At 34.7% G+C, this 20959-nt stretch overlaps 1 protein-coding gene across 6 annotated transcripts in view; it reads left to right on the top strand.

Annotated features, from left to right (window-relative positions):
* PRKD1 (protein kinase D1) overlaps positions 1-20959 on the top strand; it is a 109819-nt gene that overhangs the window by 43291 nt on the left and 45569 nt on the right. For 5 of the 6 annotated variants that reach the window (XM_042864426.1, XM_042864395.1, XM_042864409.1 and 2 more), the window contains exon 2: positions 15907-16045. In XM_042864426.1, coding sequence (XP_042720360.1) covers positions 15907-16045 — 139 coding nt within the window. Of the gene's footprint in view, positions 1-15906; positions 16046-20959 lie in introns of those variants that run through there. The other variant, XM_042864433.1, reaches the window with a different exon arrangement.

The following is a 20959-nucleotide window of genomic DNA, read 5'->3' as shown; positions in this document are numbered from 1 at the left end:
GTAGCAATACGTAAACGAAGTAACTGGTTTGTAGAAGAGTACATATGACAGAGATAAGATGGCTAAATAGAAATAACAACCTAAGAAGTGTTTGAATTTGAATTGCTCTTGATTTGTACTACAATTATGGATACAAATTGGAAGTGCATGTCCATTTTCTCTCTCGGGCCTCACAAAGAGCCCTAGGTGGGAGACAGTCAACAATGCTACTTTCTGGTCTTTTCTAGAGACAAGAGACATTGAATTAATTTCTAGACATAAGACTCATGTCTTCCTTCACTGTGATTCCAGAAATGGTGTTCAAGGAATTTTGTGCCCTCTTCTCAACACAGTTACTCACTGGCACTGTCTGAATTTACTGCTTTGTTTTTTTTTCAATTCTTGCATTCCTTCCTTATTCTTCTCTCTCTAATCATAGCTAGTTGTGAGAAGTAAAAAAAGCTAAAAACATATTGGCAAAAATGATCAATATAACAAGTTTGGTATTTTTATCAATAGAGAAAAAAACCCTATAATCTGCTCAGCCTACTGTAAACAACACATTGTATGCTAGTTTGAAGAAATTCAACTTTTTCTATAAAGAATTGCTAAAATTTAGATTTTTTGAGATGTTCTCATTTGAGTGATCACTTTATATATTTTTATTTGTTTCCAAATGTCACAGGAAGGCACTGATGTAAAAACCTGCTGATGCCTGGTGAGTTATTTAGCCATTGGAGCTGATGGGCACCGGCCTCTGTGGTTTAGGCTTTTTGTATCTTTGTGCAGGCAGCTTCTCTGAAGGAAGGAAAAGGGGTACAGCAAGAGGAAGCTCTATAGATGCATTTGTTTCCTGATAATTATGTTTTTATTCAAAATCCAGTTGGTAAAGTTGTCATTTGTTTTGCTTCGTTTTGTTTTTTGGTTTTTTTTGTTTGTTTGTTTTTTACTAATTTGCCTCTTGCTATTTTGAAATTTTCTTAAAGACTGTTTCAGAGATGACTGCTGCATTTGAAATATAGGATTGTATGTCTCTTTGAAATGCCAGTCTGTTTAGAAACAGCACCTACCATTTAAGTAAAATTATAGTGCTCTGAAAAAAAAAAAAGAAAAAAGAAAAAAAAGTCCTTTGTCACTCCTGTGTATTTATGCATATTTCATTTTAACCAGCAGAATTTTTTCCAACTTGGCAGAAGTGTTCACTGGCAGAGTGATTTTTATTTTTTTTTTTAACTTGCCTTTCTTTTTAAAAATTCCTCTTAATAGTACAGTTCTTTCTTCTTTCAACTTTTTCATAAATACAACCAGTTTCATTCAGGATGAGATTATTCTATTGTTTTGGTTGTGTAGGCTCTTGCGTGAAATCTAGTATCTAGTGTTTTTCTCACAAATGCAGCTGTAGTTCAGGGGGTGGAGGAGACTGATGTGGTGTGGAAGGGTGGTGTGAGCTCTTCTGCTCTTACACCCAGGCTAACCAAGGTACTGGTGATTTGTCCTCACCCAGACTTTTTTTCTGACAGTCCCTTCAAAGTGGTCATTTTATTTCCCTTGTGTGACTGTAAAAACTTAAGAACAAAAAAGGAGCTTGTATTTAAGACAGGGGATTTAATGGAATACAGACTATTGTAAATTGAAATTATTTAGACTGATGTTGAGGAATGAAATATGTATTATCATTTCACTAAAGAATATTTGGTATTTTGTCTTTTTCTCTATGAAATAAAACAAGATTTAGACTACTCAATTATTCTTAAGTAGTTAAAAATAGAATTCTCACTTTGAATATCTGAATTTTGTGCTCTATTGTGAAAAGTAGTCACTTGTTATCACTTTTCTTAAATGTAGCATTTTCTCGATAGTGAGTATGTTGTCCTTCTGGAAGAGCTTGCAGAAAGTTCCATAGGCTGGTAAACAGAGGTTCTTGCTACAAACAGGTTTGCACTTGTGGGCTAAGATGATCTGTAGCCTCTAATCAGATATTTCTAAAGAAAGATCATAGGGCAGGAAGGAGGGAACGGTCAGAAACCAGTAAGCATAATGCACACTTGCACATAATTTGAATGTGCACCTGTGTGTGAATATGAAATCCACACTATGCATGCAGAATTACTTCTGGCCCCACTCATTTGCACTATGTTCAGATCTGACTCTCCAAAACAGTATATTTTCTTTCCAACTCATTGAGCTTTTTTTTTTTTTTTTTTTTTTTTTTTTTTTTTTGCTACCTGTTGATTTCTATTCTCATTTTACTGGATTCTGAGTTTATATGTGGATAATTAAAAAAAAACAAAAAACAAAACCTATTTTTCCCATGGTGCATAGGTGAGCCAGTGGTTGAAATGACGGTGCTGGTGAATCATTTGGTGAGGAAAATACAACTGACTGTATAGAACAGAACTTCTGCTTGTGTGTGTGTTACGTTAACAGTTACAAATTTGAACCTATTTGAATTTTTTCAGCTTTCTTGTTATATTGTAGATTTTACCCAGTTTACAAATGATCAGCATAGCAATGCAAAATGAATATGAACTGAGAGAGTCTATCTGATTTTAAAAAAAGTTTTAACTTTTGTAGGCAATAACTAAGTGCTTTTTGAAAATCCTGTCCTTGCTGAAAATCCACACAGGTCAGACAGGTCTGACAATGCATTATGTCAGTTTTCAAGTGCTTATTTACCACATGGAAGCACACCAATTAATGATCAGTGCATACTTACAGTGAAGCATTGGTTCAAGTGAATCAAAGGGGGCATAAGCCATGAAGCTTCCATTGCAAAAAAGACTGATAAGGATCACGAAAACTTTTTTCTCTGTAATATCTAAAATCTTTGCTCAGCTGCTGGTAATATAACCTTGTCCTCCCTGCAGACTTCTGTTGCTAAGGTCTTCTTGCATTAAGTGTCTGGCTCCTCACTCCCAGCTGGTGAAGTTCCACATGGCTGAGACTTTAAGTAAATTAGATTATTTTACATCGACTTGTTTGTTATTAGTGCTGAGAATGGTTTCATTATGTGTTAGATAAAGGTCTGGATACTCACAAAGACACTGTCAGTTTTTCTTATATTGGGTTTTAATCTAATCAAAAAACACTTGGAGACTTATTTAAAATCCATGATCAGAGGGGCAGAGCCATGAAAAAAAAATTACAGTCACTTACTGACTGAGAACAATATGTTCAAACATCAAACAAGCAAGATTTATTGAGACTGACATTCTCTAACTGAAAGTATTAAATACTTAGGTATTGAAAGATGAGAATAGCTAGCTATCTACATAGGTAAACCTGTGCTGGAAATTAGGGATAATGGTGTGTTGTTCATTTCATCTGTTAAATGATTACCAATGCACACGTCACAGACATACTAAAACCTAAAGCGACTTTTGTCTTGATGTTTAAAAATATTCTTGAGGCAGATAGGTTTCACTGAAATTAAATTGTCAAATAATCTGTCAGTACTGGTTAGCTGGGGGTGGACATGTATTCACCCACACGGAAATGCAAAATCCTCCCTTGTGAAATGTGGCAACTTTGTGAAAATGCAGAGGAACTGTATAAAACCATACAGGATAAAAAAAGAGGGAAGTATTTAACTAGTTGAACTTCAGCTGGGCATTTTAGATAATCAGGAAGAACATCACAGGAAAATGACTTACAGAAAAGAATGCTAAATGGATCTTACATGGTTTATTTTTCTTACTCTGAACTAAAGCAATTTCTTTTTGTGTTTTTCAGCAGAGCCATAGATACAGGGATAGAAAGACACAAAAAGTCTGTTGTGAATGAGGGTCAGCTGTACTGGTGCCATTCTTGTCACCCCCCTATGATAGAGAGTCCACAGCCTCTCTCAAAAGTCATTGCCAGATTTAAACTATCCTTAATTCTTAATAGGTAACTTAAATCCCTGTTGTGAGAGTCCCTTACTGCCTAACAGAACTGTCAGTGATTCCTTTCAAACTGCCCTCTTTCCCTTAATCAGTGCTTAGTTCTGTAGATCTTTCCTGTCATATCACATTTTATAGAACTGTCTTTGGTGCTGTCATTGGACTGCCTCTGTGCACTCAGAAGTAGACAGTATTACATTAGAAGTCTTATCAGTGCCAAGATGAGTGGCAGGATTGTGTCATATATCTGGTGTATTAGGTACTTGATTTATTTTTATTCTGAGATTTAAAAAAAAAAAAAAAAAAGTGGTTCTGAGAAGAGTCCCAGGAAAGGTGTTAGCTTTCTGTAGTTAGATTGACTGTGACTGCTGTATGGATTGAGAATATGGCATGTTGGTAATCTAGCCTGAGAGTCTGGTGTAAGAAAGGCTGTAGGCATTTTTTTTTTTTTATTTTTTTTTTTTCCAGCAAGCACTTCTTATAGCTATTTAGAATAAAAAGCAAAAATACTAGGAAGAAATGTTAACAGCAGAATAATTGCTGCGCGGTCTAATTCTATGTAGCCTCAGCTGTCAGAGATTGGAACTTGCTGTTTCTTTCTCTGTGAGGCAGATTAATCAATAGATAATCAGATTTCACTTTCTCATACTGATGCTTATCAAAAATGATCAAATCAAATCCTAATCTTCTGTTAGAAATTAAGCAGGTCAAGCTCCTGCTGTCACATACAGGAAAGTGTGTCTTTCAGCTTTTAACTATTCCACTATTCTTCCCAGAGCTTGTTCTTGAGTGTCCTACCTTTGAATTGTAAATGCTAGATATGAATACAGAGTTCCAGTTGCAGTTATTTCAGGGCCAAAAGCAGTGGTAATAAATCCATATGCTTCTTTGATGTTTCCCAGTTCATGGCATAAGCAATTTACTGAGACTTCATGTGGTCACCCAATACATTTGCAAAATTCAGCATTTCTTTTCAAAGAGTACCAGTTCAGCCTGCCTACATCCCATGTTTTCAGGGGCCCGATATGTTATTTTGCAAAGTCTGACTTTATGTTTCTGCTAATCTAGACTTATGCAGGCTCCTCATTAAATTACCGATTTATCTGTTCGTCTGTAATCCATGATGGTAATCAAACAATAGCGCTTTCCTCTAAGTTATTATTTGTTCAAATTTATATCTTTTGTTCCATTACTTTGAGAAGGCTGTAGTTCTGCATGTTGTTGTTTCCTGCTCTCAGTTGCTCCAGAAGACAACTATTACCTTTACAGCTGTTCTGCTGTTTCTAGGAAGTATTTTAGATTTGCCAATACAAGTGTGGAGCTTCAGTGTTCCCTTCAATACGCATAGCAACAAATGTTAGAATAGACACCATTGCAAGACATTAATACATAGCGCTGCATTTTCCCAGTGTGTTCAACAGTTGAAGTGTTGGATGTTTATAGCTGGTAGAATTGCTGTGTTTCTTATTCCTAAAGTATTAGCAAAACCTTATCATACATTCGCTTAGCTTATAGTGATATTTGGAGTGTCTTCAAGCTTCCCTTAATGGTTTCATAGAACTCCTAAGTTTCTGTTTATGTCCATTACTATCAACTTTATATTTGGAACATTGTATGTCTGTATATACAAGATAGTTCCTTTCTCAACATGGCATTTCCTGTGTTGTGCATTTATTTTATGAAGTCCATGAAAAAATAACCTTAAGGTTTGTTCATGGGCTTCTGTTTGAATGATTTTCCTAGTTTACCCTGTACATGTTTTCTGTTCCATGAAAGTGTTACTAGACTGATAGAAGGCTTACACATGTATTTAATCTTTATGTCTGAGTGTCCTGAGATGTTTTCCTTGCAGTCCATACTTGTTATAAAAGGCAAAATTTGTTATGCAAATTGAAACACGGGAAGTACAAGCATTTTTATGAAGAAACAATACTGCTGACAGTATGTCTGGAGCAATCTTTGTTGAGGTCTTTGCTTTCAGGGAAGGTCTTGTTTCTGTTTAGTGCCCAACAGAGAGAGAAGCTCTGTTGTGATCTGTGATCCCATCGTCTTTCAGTAGTTTTGGTTTCCTTAGTGTTCTTGTTCATGAATAAGATGCTGTACAATCTGACTTTGAAATTCTCTGGTGAGAAGCCCATGAAACTTGATTCTTCCCGAGTGACTTGTTTGATGTGTATTTATGTACATTTTATATATGTATGTATATATGTACACGTAGAATTTTAACAGAAAGCTGCCATTTCTTTGTCATATTAAAAAACCATGCAGTTTCATATCCCCAAAGAGATATTTGATCTTGAAACATGAATCATAAGTCTGACATATGTCTTACTCAGATCTGCAAAGAAATGCTAGACTTGTCTATAATAATGTTTTAGAGATATCTCTACCAATTGTCTTTATTGTCTGTTCTTAACAGTTTTCTCTTTTTTACTTTGGCTTTTCTAAGGCACATCTTGCATAGTGACTTAATGTGCATGACACAGTATTATGAATTCTTCTCCAGAAGTTTGACTCCTACTGTGGATGTGGTTCTAAATATGCATGCGAATGCTGAACTGATGTCCAGTGTCAGCTTTTTCTCCTATTTATTATAGAAATTATGTTCATTATAGGATTGAGGATATCAGTAATCCTGTTACTTCATTTTGTCTCTTTATCCTTTGTTAATAAGGATCCTAGTTATTAATAAATTGAAGTAAAAGAACAAGTGACCAAGGAACAAACTAATAATTAGTATTAAAAACTGAACCAACGTTGTTCTTGCACCTAAAAAGACATTCAATTTTATATCAAATTCAGTTTGAGTGGGCTTACTATATTTCCTGTAATGTAGAATTAATCTTGCGAGTAGATGAAAGATGACATACTTTTCAATATCTCTTACAACTTCACTCATAGTGATGATAAATTCTGCTTTTTCAGGAAGAAGCTACCAATTTGGAGGCTTAATTTAAAGAGTAACTGTTTAGATGTGGTTTGTTTCCTGTTTTTTGCAAAACAACAATAAATTATCTTGAGGCAATTAAGTGAACTGATATCCATTTTGAAGGAAGTGAAGAGTAGGTTAGAAGCAGAACAGAGTTAAAAGAAAGTAAGAGTGAACACTAGATATCCCTTATTACAGCTCTTACCTCATGCACAAAAACTTTGAATCAGAAGCAGACAGCTGTTTTATATCTATACAGGTGAATGAGTTAAAACCTGAATGAGTTCCCTGAACTGATGTAATACTTGCTCAGAGATGCCTAAAACATATCTGGTTGTAGAGTCTTACAGACTTATTTTTTTGAGGATATATAGAAATAACTCTTGAATTGGTTTTTATGTTCTTGTTCTGTTCTGTTCACGTTCTGGTCTTACATTAAGAGTTTGTTTACCCAGGCATAGTATATGTTAGAGTATTAGTAAGACTGCAGCTTCAGAAAAAGTGAATTTATGTGAACAACGGATTCTTTAGTCACCGTATTTAAGACTTTCTTGTTTAAAGTAACTAGAAAAAATAGTTGATTTTGTTAGTGATTCATCACCCTGCTTCTGCCTATTCCCTAAAGGGCATGAAATTTTCTGCTGCAGTTCTCAGCATCCTTGGTGAGAACTTCTGCAATCTGTTCATGAAGCAGCTCTGTAAATGGATGCCTGTCAGCAATATGACACTGATACTGTCACATTCTGCTCTTAAACATTGCACAGGGAACTCCACAGCTCTGTACCAGAGAGGGCAGTATTGGATGTAACAGAGCATGTAGACAGGAGTGGTGTGAGCCTTCCTGTTGAGGTCCCCATGTTACCCTGGAAAGGGCATTGAGGCATTAGTGGGTCAGTGTTAATAGAACATTGCTCCTGAACTCAAGTTAGGAAATAACAGAAAAGCACAAACCATTTTTTTTTAATCTCCATGCAATTTTTCAGGGAAATTACACAGCATATGCAGATGTGGTGCATGTGACAATACTTTTTGCTACAATAGGATGTAACGATCTGTTTTCTGAGTCTCATTGTTTCATGTTTATCATCATAACTTTTCTAAATGTTTGTGTTATATTAATCACTTAATGTACCTGATACTAAAGCCAGCTATGTAAGCATGTTCTGAGTTGGATTTACTTCCTTTTAGAATATTTTTGTGACAATTACTTGACTGTTTCTTCAATACCTGAATTATTCTTAAGCTTACTCCTTCACTATGTTGGCTTGACTCAGCTGGTAATTCTTGAGTGGTATTAATGAAAATCAATTTCCAAGAAATAGGAAACATGTTTAGGTAATTAATTATATGTGGTAATTCCAAGAGATACTTTCACTCAATGAAAAATAAATCCAGTCTGTTTAGTAGAAATGGAGAAAGTGATGAGTATCCTGTGGTAGCACAAACAAACTTACATTAGTTATTCTAAAGATCTCTTTGTTTAGGAGAGAAGGGTTATTGTTTATGACTTTTTATGTTTAGTGCAATGAGTGGAGGGTTGATACTTGCCAGCAGACAGTTGCCAGCTGCAGTTCAGGAGGACAGAAAAAAAATATATTTTTATTCCCATTTCTTAGAATCTTCTTAAGGCAACAATGCCAGGCATCAGAATTTACAGTCACTGGAATTTTACTGTAGTTTTCAATTGTAAGGAAGCCTTTATTTTGACTATCTGCTCATCACTGGGAGAAGTGGGAGTTTTAAAGACTGCAGACCAGCAGCTTGAGTAATGTAATGTGTGCTGAGTATTTTTGGCAAGGAGCAGTTTGAGTGGCGGAAGGCTGGCAGCCTCACAGCAGCAGGAAGCACAGGTAGCAGGGAGGTGTTTGGGAATACTGTGCAGGAAGCAACCTCTTCCTTGGATGACCACAGGGAACAACCTGTTCTGGAAGAAGCGGATCAAAAGGTCTCTTGTAGGTCAGGCTCTACAAAACTGCCATCCTTCTATGTTTCTCCAGAGCCCTGCTTCATTTGTTTCACAAATATTTCCATGAGGGAACTCAGCTGTGTTTTTCCTCTGTGGTTGCTGCTGGCAATTCCACTGCTGGCAACTGGGAAAAAAAGTTGGAGTATGGGGCCAATTCCAGTCAGTGCATGTGAGCAAAATGTTCTCGATCTGTGTGATATGAAGAAATCTGATTCCCACAGCAAACTGCTGCAGCAAACAGCATTAGCAAAATATTTGTGTGTGTTATGTAAAATACTGTTTATATCATGTAATGATACCAAGTTTGCTCCTTCCTGAAATTCTGCTCGGAAAAAGCTTATTAACTTCTGTGCTGCAGGTGTCTCATTATGCTTCATAGAACTTTATAGAACATCTACAAAGATTTTAGATTAAAAAAAAAAAAATTAAAATAGAAGAATAAAAAATATATGGCAAATAGGGAGTGGAGTGATGCTTCATATATGGAAGCATTTAATAAAGCAGTTTAACTGCCTTTAGGAAAGGTTCAAATGGCAATGGCTCTCTGAGTTTATATCTGTATTTGTAAATTAACCAAAATGAGAACACAGGCTTAAGTACTGGTCCAAAATCATGTAAACGTTTTGGTTGTTTAATAGCTTGTTTCCCAGTGCAGTTTGAACCATGCTCAATCACACTCTTACAGTATGATTTCACCCATACACAATTTGCATCCTAACTCGGGATCTGCTGAGAATAAGCATTGGGAATGCAGCCTCCCTGCTTCTGGAGGAAAGACTTCAGCCCTTTGACTCAGCCTCATGACTGGAGAATGATTCCTGCTTGGCTGACTGGGAGTATCTCAGAAATTTCTGCTTAACTGAGCAATTAAATCAGGAGTAAGCCTTTTAAAGGGTTATGGAGGCAAAAAGGAAGCAAAGACCCATAGTTTTCAACACTTGAAAACTTCACAAAACTGGCTGTCTCTATCCTCAAGACTCACTCCCAATTCTGAGTTATCTTAACATGTATCCTTTGTTTGAGTCTTCCCTGTTCTAAATGTGTTGAGGTCATCTCTTTTCTAATGTTTCCTAAACCTTTCTGGGCTTCAGTCATTTGTCGTCTTTTCTGCACTTTCAATAAAGAGGATTGGCCTAAGCCTGTCTTGCAGTCCCTCAGTGTGGGCACTGTCAACACCATATCAGTACTACTGTGTGTACTTTCTGGTAATTTTTTGTGCAAATGAAACCTCATGGTAGGGTAAAAGAAGTAAAAAGCGGAAGAAAGGAAAAGAAGGTATCAGTCATTGCCTATCTGTGCTATTTGGCTGCCGGGCAGGTGCAAAGGCACTTACTACTAGAAGATTCTAGAGAGATTCAGCACTTCAGAGATTTCAGAGTTGGAGTCTGGAGTCCCCTGGCTGTGGAGGGGGTGCCACTGCTGCTGGAGCACCCACCAGCTCCCATCTTTACTTGGGTGTTGCTGCATATATGTTGCCTGGCTGCAGTGTGAATCTCTATTTATGTTTGTAGTAACTGTAGTGCTGTATGTGAAGAACGTCTTTGTAGTAAATACTAATCAGTGTTTCTTAAAGCAAAACCATGAAGTCTTTTGGTATTTTCATTCTGCATAAAATAAAGACTAAATACCTTCATGGTAGTTTTGAGTTTGGGAAATAGAGCCTCTCAAAAATGTCTTGAGTTTCTCAAGTAGATTAACAGTGAAACCCACATTTAAGTGAAAATTCAGACAGTTCTCTTGATCAAAAAGTCTCTGCTTTTTAGGATCATTTAATTAGTGTTGGAGCCTCTGCAGAGAAAGGAAATCCTGACTTCTAAAAATACAATGTATTGTTATTTTTAGAATGTAGAGTAGTGTTTTAGTTTGGTCAATATGATTATTCCAAAAATTTTAAATATTATCATTTTTAATGTTTAAAAAAAAATGACTGAAGGTAAGCTTTATTACTGTTATTTTAAATGATACAGTTAGGTCCACAACCTTGGTTAGGTTATGTCAACAAACATTCAACATGACTCAACTTCTCCATGTGCTATGAAGACACTGTTTAGCTTACAGCCATTATATGTTCTGGACCATTATATTTGCGCTTCCAGCTTTTATCAAGGTTCTTGTTGGCTTTATGATACTCACTAAGGACTTGTCTAAAAGGCAGGTCCGCAAAAATCTATCTAATTTGGAAGGAAAAAGAAATTGCTATCACTAAAAAAAGATGTAGCTCAACTTATTGAAGACTGAAAAAAGGAGACTTTTTACTTTCTAGAATAAGGCAACACACATTAGCCCTTATGCAAAATGTGCAAAATTGTAGTAGAATGATCACAGCGACATATTTTTTCTATTAGATTCCATTAGTATTCATCAATGTTTAAAGTACATGTTTTCCAGATTGTCCAAATACATATAAATATGTATATTACATATGTATAATACATATGTCCATCCATATAAAAAAAACTTTCTTTCTCAGGAGTTTTTCATACTGGAAATATGTTAAGATGTGGATAATATATCAGCTCTCCCAAAGTTCTGTCTTGAACAATAAAACAATTTGATTATCATGGTAGTTGGGCAGAGCTTTAAAAGTCGATTTTCTTTCATGAGTTTTTCTTTGATGACTGAAAACAGTCATTACTAACACAACACATTCATGGAGGTATGTAGTTCAACTTGTGTCTGTTTGTGTATGCCATTGAAATTATAGATTGATACAACAGATAATGGATTAAGAGAACTCCAAATTTGAGACACTAGTTATTAAAAATTGTCAGCAATTTTTTTTTAGTAGTTCTTCAAGACTTTAAATGATAATCTGGAATTTTTATAATCATGTGACTTCTTATTGTTTAAGTCTTTTGGTGGAATTTTTCTTAGGTATTTACTATCACTAAAGATAAAAACACTTCAGTGACTACTTTCACTTTGATATGTGATGAGGAAGGATTGGTGCCAAGCTTCTTCTTGTCCTGTGTCTTCTGGGTAATCTGCTGCTGTACTACCCACAAATGGGACAGTGTCAAATTATTACTCGTGATACTGAACAGCAGACTTTTTCATCTGAAAAGACTATTCACTTTTTTTGAAATCTCATGGTAAGAAAACAGTTAAATGATATGGAAATGAAGGAAGTACACAACTTCAGCCTACTCATGAATGACTTCAGATGCTAGTGTTGTTTCCTATTGGCTTTTTGTTTTGTTTTGTTTTTTGTTTTTTTACCTAAAGAGCTGCAACAATATGACATAAAACAAATTTTATATGAATGTTTAGATGAGTTCTTAAGGCTAAATATCCAGAATCAATGTCCATTAAGCTTTTCCCAGATAATACACTTCTGTTATGATAACATTACTTTTCCTGTAAGGAGAAATTATTTACAAAATATGAGAAAAGCATTGTTGAATAACTGGAATTGAAATGCTGAAAACTGACGTTTACATCTTTGTTGCTGAAATTTTTAAAAGTAAACTTTGTTAGGGTAATCATAACTTTTGAGGTGCCATGTAATACTTGCATATCCATTTTACTTTCTGAGGGGGATGTAATTAAGTGAGGTATTATTAAAGTAATCTCACTCAGTGAATGATTACTGCATCTGCATTCAGTAAGTATTGCTCATGCAAACTCTAATAAACTAACAGTATTAATATCCCCACTATCCAACAGTAAATGTATTCAGAATTCCAATACATTTGTAATCACTTCCTTAGTCAAATACAGTTCTTAGTAGAAATTTTGTAACTTAAAGTGGACCAGTGAGAAATAACTTGTGGCTTGATTCAGGAACATGATACTCTCAGAATTGCCCAAGCTTCAGTTGCCCTCTGCAATTCATGCCAGTTTATACTTAAATGTAGATGATCAGTAAATGACAAGTTTTTCTCCCCAAACTGTTTGAAATTAATGTGACTCTATCATGAATATATTCAAATTATGACATAATTGGTTGTTTCAATGAATGCTACTTTGGACCAATGTCTGAAACCTTTAATCCTACAAATTTATATGTGTGTGCTTAATAAGCAGTTAAACTGATCAGTAGTTAAAATTGTAAGTCACTTCAGTGCAACTTTACAGGTACAGAATTCAAATTTTCTTAAGCCTGGTCAGCTTATTTACTGCTAGAGTGTTGCTTCTTTGTGAGAGCAGTTTATTTTTGACATGTCACTGGCAGCATTATGAAAAACAGTATATTTTATTTATTTATTTATTTTGCAGAAGAGTGTGTTACAATAATCTGATAATAGTTTTTAGTATTACCTTTACAAGGGTGCACTACAAACTGGTAATCACTAATATAGAATAGGGAATTATACAGAGCTTAAATTGTAAGTTTACTGCACTGACAGATGATGTTTTTAGCAATAATGTCATCTACAAGCAAGGTCAGGCAACATTAATTGCTCTTATAGCAAAGCACAAATCTGGTACATCATATGAGGATAGTTTGTATTATAGTTTTGCATATATATGTATATATATATATACTGTAGTATTTTTTCTTCTGTCTGCTATGTTTGATTTAGTAAATTAATGAACAAAGCCTGTGGGCAGGTAATGCAATTTATTTCGTTAACTCTCAAGTTCTGTTTGCTCTTGCATTTTGAAAGTTGTCATTTTAAAACATTCATTTGCAAAAATCTTTCCTGTTTTTCTAAATTTCAAAATACATTTTTGGTATGTTCACTCATGAATCTACACATCATTTTCTAATCAAGTTTTTCATGGCCTTCAAAATAACAAAATATAGGATCTCATAATCTCCTTATTCCTTGCAATGTTTTACAGTGTTTAAAATAACAAATTTTGTATTTTTGTCATGCGGTACTTAAAATATACAGCTGAATTATGGCAATTTAACAAACTATTATGCTATTAAGTTCATTTATCCTGCCTCAACTGTACATTAATGCAACCTAGATTAAATCATGTTATGAACAGTTTAAACTGATGTCTTTTGTTTCACACTTGGGGATAGTAAGCAATGTGTATATGCAGAGATGTTATATCCTAATGACTACTGATGCCTTGAAAAGCATCCAGAAATAGACAATTAGCTCACACCATATAAACAATTTTGCTGTGTCCTGATTCTTAAGGAAATATTCTATTTCCACATTGTAGTATTTTCTGTGTTCATTTCATTCCTGGTAATTTCATTTAAGCATATAACATAGTAATAAAGGGCTTTTAACAGTGTTGAGAATGTTTAATAATGTCATTTTTAGTTAGCTTTTAGATAGTCAAATCTAGTTAGCTTTTAGGTGGCTTTGACTTGTATGCATTTCCTATTTTGCTCTGCATTTGGCAAAAATAAATGATATTTATAGTGTTGTAGTACCAAGCAATGTGTTAGATTTTTGTTTACTTTTGTTTGTGCTTATCAACATTATTGTTGGCAGGAAAAACTTAGCTGAGGGAATATTTTTGTCACTGTTGAAACAGTTGGTCTTTACACAGCATTTTATTTGGAGAATGATACCATCAAAATGGCTTTTTTGGTGATAGAGTAGCTTATGTTGGGAAAACTAACTTGATCCCAGCAAATAACTCTTGCATATATATATATATGCATATATATAATATATATTTAATTTAGATAGTCATCGAGTTCATCTTTCTTCAGAATATAATAAATAATACCTTACAGTGTACATATTTACACACACATGCAACATATAATACACGCAGAACAGAAAATGTTTTTTATAGGTAGATACAAATAGAAGTTAACACTAAAAGAGCAAATGGAATGGGGGTGTACAGAGAAGGATTAAAAAAAGATTTAGAGGGAAATGCCTGTCCTATCTCTGAAATACAGTGAAATGGAAAAATTCTATCAGTGTTTGAAAAAGGTCATAAGTGGCTGTTTTTAAAGATGTTTTTCATTTTACAGTGCTTCCAAATAAGAAAATTCCCTCAGTCTTTTGACAGGAAGCAGCTTCATCAGGCTTTTTACCTTTAGCTCAGTGCTGCTGCATACTGCAGTGTGAAAGAAACACTATTGATCACTTTTCATTTTTATTCTCTAAGTATCTCGCTTTTAGGAATATATATTCTATGAAATAAAGCAAATGTAATTATGAAAAAGTCTGGCTTCTGCTGCCGCAACACCTAAACAGCGACTGAAAGTCTCTGGCTTCTCTTGCTTCATTGCAAGGCATTTCTGAAAGGTTCAAAAAGAAAAAAAGAGAGCATATTTTTTAGATAAGCTTTGTCCAAAAGTGAATGAGAAGGAATGTGTACAATTACAAGAAATTACATGCTTATCTGACTTGCAGCTGCCTTTAAACTTAATTATATATTCTTATTTAGAAATCATTAGATTTTAAACTTTATTATAGGAAGACAACTAATTGATAAATGCAGTTAAACTTATCAACAGGTTCATAACTTTATTTAGTATATAAATTATTAATTTTCTATCCAGTATTTAACATTTGAGGAATAAAGAAGAAATCTCCAGTGACATCATCTCACTTGAACTTGATGCTTTGTTAGATTTGGATTATATTGCAATGGAACTGGGCATTAAAAAAATATCTTAAGAATAAAAATTTGAAAGAACCAACACAATTAAGAAGCTTTTTTTTTTTTAATGGAAAAGAATTCTCATTTCAGAAATAGAGATAAAAATCAGTAATAATTTAAAGCTGACACTGAACAATTGTTGAATGAATGTGTTACGTGACATAATTTAGTCTCATGAAATGATTATTACCTAATGACATTCTGCTTAGGTGTTGTATCTTAGGTAGAGCTAAAAATTATTTCTGTTGGCCTTCAGATATCATTTTACCACTTATCTTTCTAAAAATCGTAGGATTATTAAATAATGTAAATTGGTGGAGGTTCTCTAGTCCAATAACTTTCTTTACCGGTATCTAAACAAGTTGCTTGTGAACTTGCCTTTGAAAAGACATCAAGTAAGGGATACCACATTAGTTGCAAACAAAAAAAGGCAAATGTGCTTACATACATGGGGGAAAAGTCATTTATAGAATACAGTAGTAAATATTGCCATATATGGAAAAACATTCACTTTTGTTTTCTACTGGTGTGAACAATAGTCTACTTTGCCCTGAAAATTAATGATATTAATTGTATTTTACAGTTACGTGTTTTAGTAACATTCAGGTTTGTATTTGCAGTTTCCTGAATGTGGTTTCTATGGAATGTATGACAAAATTCTTCTCTTCCGTCATGATCCTACCTCTGAAAACATTCTCCAGTTGGTGAAATCAGCTGGAGATATCCAAGAAGGAGACTTAGTTGAAGTTGTCTTATCAGGTAAGAAAAATATGAAAATGATTGTCATGTTTGCACAACTGAAGATATCCACAGTATTTTTGTTCCAATTAGGATCCAAGGAAAAGGAAGTTTTCTATATATGGATTTTTGCTTATACTGGATCAAAATCTTCACAGATACATCTATGCCATGTGTACTGTCATTATAAGCCTACTAATTTTTGAATTGTTCTTCCTTTTTGCCAGCTTGATTTTGTCCATATTATTAGTTAAGCAACAAGTTAATTTCAATAACCAATATGAAAAAAGTTAGGTCTGCATTTTCAGAGGAAAGTTATCTAGTCAAGGAAGTACAGTAGAAAGAAAATAATAATAATAAAAAAAAAACAAAAACAAAAACATCATTTTAACATTTAATTAAGACTGTAGCTTGAAAATTGGGATTGATCTTAAGATGTTTTGAATAACGTATGAGCAATTTAATATGTAATTGGGTATACTATACATTTTTCTCTTAGTCCATTAATTGGTGCGGCTAGTTCATAATTACCTGTGTGGAAAATATCAATGCCATTTTTACTAATAGTGACCTGGCTCCTTTTAAAATAAGGATTTTTGTCTTTTATCTTACATGAAGTGCAATAAATTGTCTATTGGAAGTAGAGCAAATGATTTTTCACAGCATTCACATTTCACAGGAATGTCTTTCAGGGCTGCTCTGATTCTTTGTATGATTACACGATTTTAAAAAGTAAAAAAAGAAAGTAAGAGGAAAATTCTAGATTTGGTAGTAAATATGTATTATTTTTGGATCGCTTTATTGGATGCCAGTAGTCTCTATTTCACATATTCCATTTAAGATAACCACTCCAGATCAATAAATCAAATGAAGTAGCAAGGAATTTAGTTTTTCATTTGATGCATTGTTTTTATGTGTTTGAAATGGAGACCGCATATCTTAGTTTCCCAAAATCAGGCAAGTAACTGTTGAAATCTTCAAGAGAACTGTACAACTTAGAAGCATAAATCCCATAATGACTTTATTTTGTGGGTGATGCAACTTTCCAAAGTGGTCAAGTACAAGCAACTCGGCAATATTTATAAGGCTGTTAGAATAATACTGTATGAAAATGTGAGTGCTTCCTACAATTGTGCAGGCTTTGTATAAGCTTTATAAAAATAGATTATATAGAGTGCTGGCTGAATTTAATATCACAAAGTAGTGTTGTTCTGTGTTCTAGTAATCACATTTTAGATAATGGCGAATCCCCAAAATATACTGTTCTTCTATACCTTCTAATAACTGTTGCGTGCCTCCTAATAACTTACACAGCAGTTGACAGTGTCGATCAACTGCATTTTATTTTCATTTATTTTATTACACTAAAATTATGTTATTGGTGCACACATATGCTAGATAAACATTTGAAGACTAGTGCATAATGTGTTGCATGAAATTAGTTTGACTTTCACAAGATAAGGTGATGGAATTCACATAGTAAAATTTAATTAGAGGACTACCGGGAGAAAAGGTGTCTCAAAGAAGCCTAGGAAACTGTGTGCAAACACAATGTTCACTTTAGTATGTGACAGACACCAGCTGAAATTATTTATAGTGCAAGATATCCAACAACTGCTGTGAGTTTGTCAATCTCTTATGTCTTTCTTTTACTCACACTGGGGCACGTCATGTGCCCCTGTCAACAAACAGAGTGCATTTTTCTGCCTTTGGGAAGTCATAGACTGAACTTCAGTAGGGGAGAGAACACGTGCAATTCTGCTCAGTGTTCTTTAAATAAGAAGCTTGATTGTATTTGACAAACATTGGATTATTTATCTGCCCACATTATTATTAATCACAACTTAAGTTTAGAAAGTATTTATTTGTTCCTGAGTATTAGTTGATAAAATATTATAGAATCACAGAATGGTTATGTTTGGAAGGTACAGACCTCTGGAGATCACGTGGTCCAACCTCTTTGCTCAGGTAGTGTTAGATAGGTCGGGTTGCTTAGAAGGCATGTGTAGTTGGTCTTTGAGTATCTCCAAAGACAGAGGCTTCACAACATTTGGCTGTCAAGATTTGGCTGTTTGATTGTCAAGTGTTCTATTTCGAGCTTACATTAAAAATGTCTTAAGAGAATACACATTCCAAAGTTCTATAAATTCAAAGTTTTGGAAAATTATTTTTGAATAGCCTGAAAAAGGCAATAGAATATAATGCTACAGCTTTGTTGCTGAAAACTGTGCACTGTGAGTAAACAGCCCCTGAAACACTGATGTCTGATGTCACAAGCTATACTGATCCACTGCATTCATTTTTTATTGCAGAAATCAATATTGACTACTGGAGAAAAAGCTGAACTGTCAGTCCTAATACTTTGGGATTACATAATGTTTTTTCACAGTGCTTTATGTAATTAAAATTTTTTCTGTCAAGGCTGAACAACCTGTGATTATTACATACATTTCTTTTTAATTTTCATATTCTGTTTATTACCTTGACAGTTTAAGCAATGGTAACATCATCTTCTGGTTTGGACCTTATGCTCCAAGTTCTTGAGAGAGATGAAAAATTACATAGAAAAATTTATAGTTGAGAAAAGTGTAAACAAAGCACTTCAGACCATTTTAGGGAATAAAATTGTACCTGCAGAAGTCAAATAACATAACTGTTACAGTTTGTGGAAGAGCTAGAATTTTCTATTGAAAGACATGAAATTTAATCACTTCAGAATGCAGCACCTGTTGTGCTTTTATATATTCATAATGAACATTATTACTTGTATTTTACTTTGGTGCATTATGCCAGTTGGGAATTTTATGGAGAATAAGAATCATGCAGCTTGCTAAACAACTGGTGTGTGTCTGTCTGCTGACTGGCCCACAGAAGAAAGGCACAGACTGCTAGGATCAGCTGTCTGAGCTCTGTTCAATGCCAATACAAATTCTGGAGTTTTTCCCTTCAGGAAAATTAACAATTTGAAATGGAAACTAAGGAAAAGAATTAGGAAATGATACAAGTTGCAATCTGCTTGTTTTTGTACCTGACTCAGGACTGGAGACTTTGTCGTTCTATGAAACCTACTTCATTCTGTCTCTAAATGAGGCCTCAGTAATATTTTTGTTATCCTAGACAGTTAGTAGTTGACTTATTGCCTAAGTTTGGAGTGCTTGCCTACCTCTCAGGACGTGAAAATTTACCTCGCTGTTTTATTGATGCAGAAGGTTTTACTTCAGGCATTATGTTAGTTCCCTGTTTTTGTTCTTTTGCAGCTTCCTTCTCTTCTGGACCCCAGTACCTGCTTACTCATTTCCTTTAAAAATGACAGAATTACGGTCTTGTAATCTCACTGTACATGGAAGTCATCTTCCAAGACTACAGTGGTTTTTCTCATCTGTCAATTCTTCTCTCTTACTCTTAGTTCTTTTTAGGTTGGTCTCTGAAACCAAACACAGTGTCAAGTGAGGAGTATTGGTGTCACCATTTCCCAATGTGTATTTCAATTTCATTTTATTTTGTGCATGAGTGAAATCCTAGATAAACCACTAAGTCAACAGCAACTGTTTTGTGTTCAGTGGAGCAACTGTATGTTCTCTAAATATTTTGGTTTTTTTGTTTGTTTAACTTTTTTTTGACCAGGCATTGGAGATTCGCACTGCGTCATTCTTGAATTATTTTAATCCATTAAAAACAAACAAAAAAAAATCCACCACCAACAAACTGTTTCTAGCTATAATTCATTTATTTTTTCCAAGTTATGTCATCTTGGATATTTTATGTACAAATGTTCCATTTGTTTAACTTGATTACATTTTCCAGTCATATCCTAGAAAAGATAAAATTGGGGATGAAAATACACAATTATTTATAGTCATACTTCTGTTCCTTTTCTCTGATGGTCTGAGGTCTTTGAAAAACGTATTAGTCAGACATAGACCATATTGACTCCTGGGATACACTGATAGTTAAGTGGCCCTCCGATTAGGTTTCGTGCACCTGATCACCATCCCCTTGGCCCAGCAGTTTGGCCAGTTTTCAGTTCACCTTACTTTCTGTTCATCCAGTCCATACAACAACAGTTTCACTATAAGCATTTTATGAGAGGCAATATCAAAAGTATTATTGAAACTGAGACAATATCCACAGCTCCTCGTTTGCATACCAAGCCAGTCATTTAATTACAGAAGTTTATCTTCTTGGTCATGTATGACTTACACTTGGTGAATACTTGCTGAATTCTCATGACTCACTTGTTGTTTATGTGCTTGAAAATGGTTTACAGCAGATATGTCCAACCCATTGGGTAGCCAGCACAGCCTATAATGAGACCTCACCCTGCTGCCCTGCTATCATGGGTGCAGATCTTCCCCACCAAGTCACTGAGCCCAGCCCTGGACACACACCTATCACTCATCAACAACCAAAACATCAGTGTGCTATCAACACTGTCTTGGCTGAAAGCAGGCAAGGGGAGGGTGCAGTGCAGTGCTAAATAAATAAGTAAATAAGCACAATTAAGTTTATGCATTTTGATGCATTGGCTAAATACAGTCCTGTAAACAGTGAAAGATATGCAGCCTTGTTCTTGGTTTTCATAAAGAAATTTGAGAAATTTGAGGGAGGTAGCTACTGGCCTGGGAAGGTTGAATGCAAAGTTTTCTTGTTTCCTTCTGTGCCACTGCTTGAAGCTCCCAGTTTTAGTTATCACTAGCCAAAATGTATGAACGTTGGCCTCCAGTTTCCTGATCTCTGGATCATGCCTCATTTCCAGCATCTTATTTGTAGGCAGAATATTTACCCTCTTGTTTCCAGATGCTAAGGTTCTGTTCTAGAGGACCTTGCTCTTTCACTTCCTCTTGCTGCACCACCAAGCTCACATTTTTTTTCCAATCTAATTAGTCCACATGCAGGAATGCAACATGTAAACAACATTATATTTGGTGTTTCTGT

The sequence above is a fragment of the Lagopus leucura genome, unplaced genomic scaffold (genome assembly GCF_019238085.1).
Source record: "Lagopus leucura isolate 7727_CA_CO unplaced genomic scaffold, USGS_WTPT01 Super-Scaffold_1, whole genome shotgun sequence".
NCBI lineage: Eukaryota > Metazoa > Chordata > Aves > Galliformes > Phasianidae > Lagopus > Lagopus leucura.
Note: the sequence above shows the minus strand (reverse complement) of the source record. Positions and strands in the feature narration are given on the sequence as shown.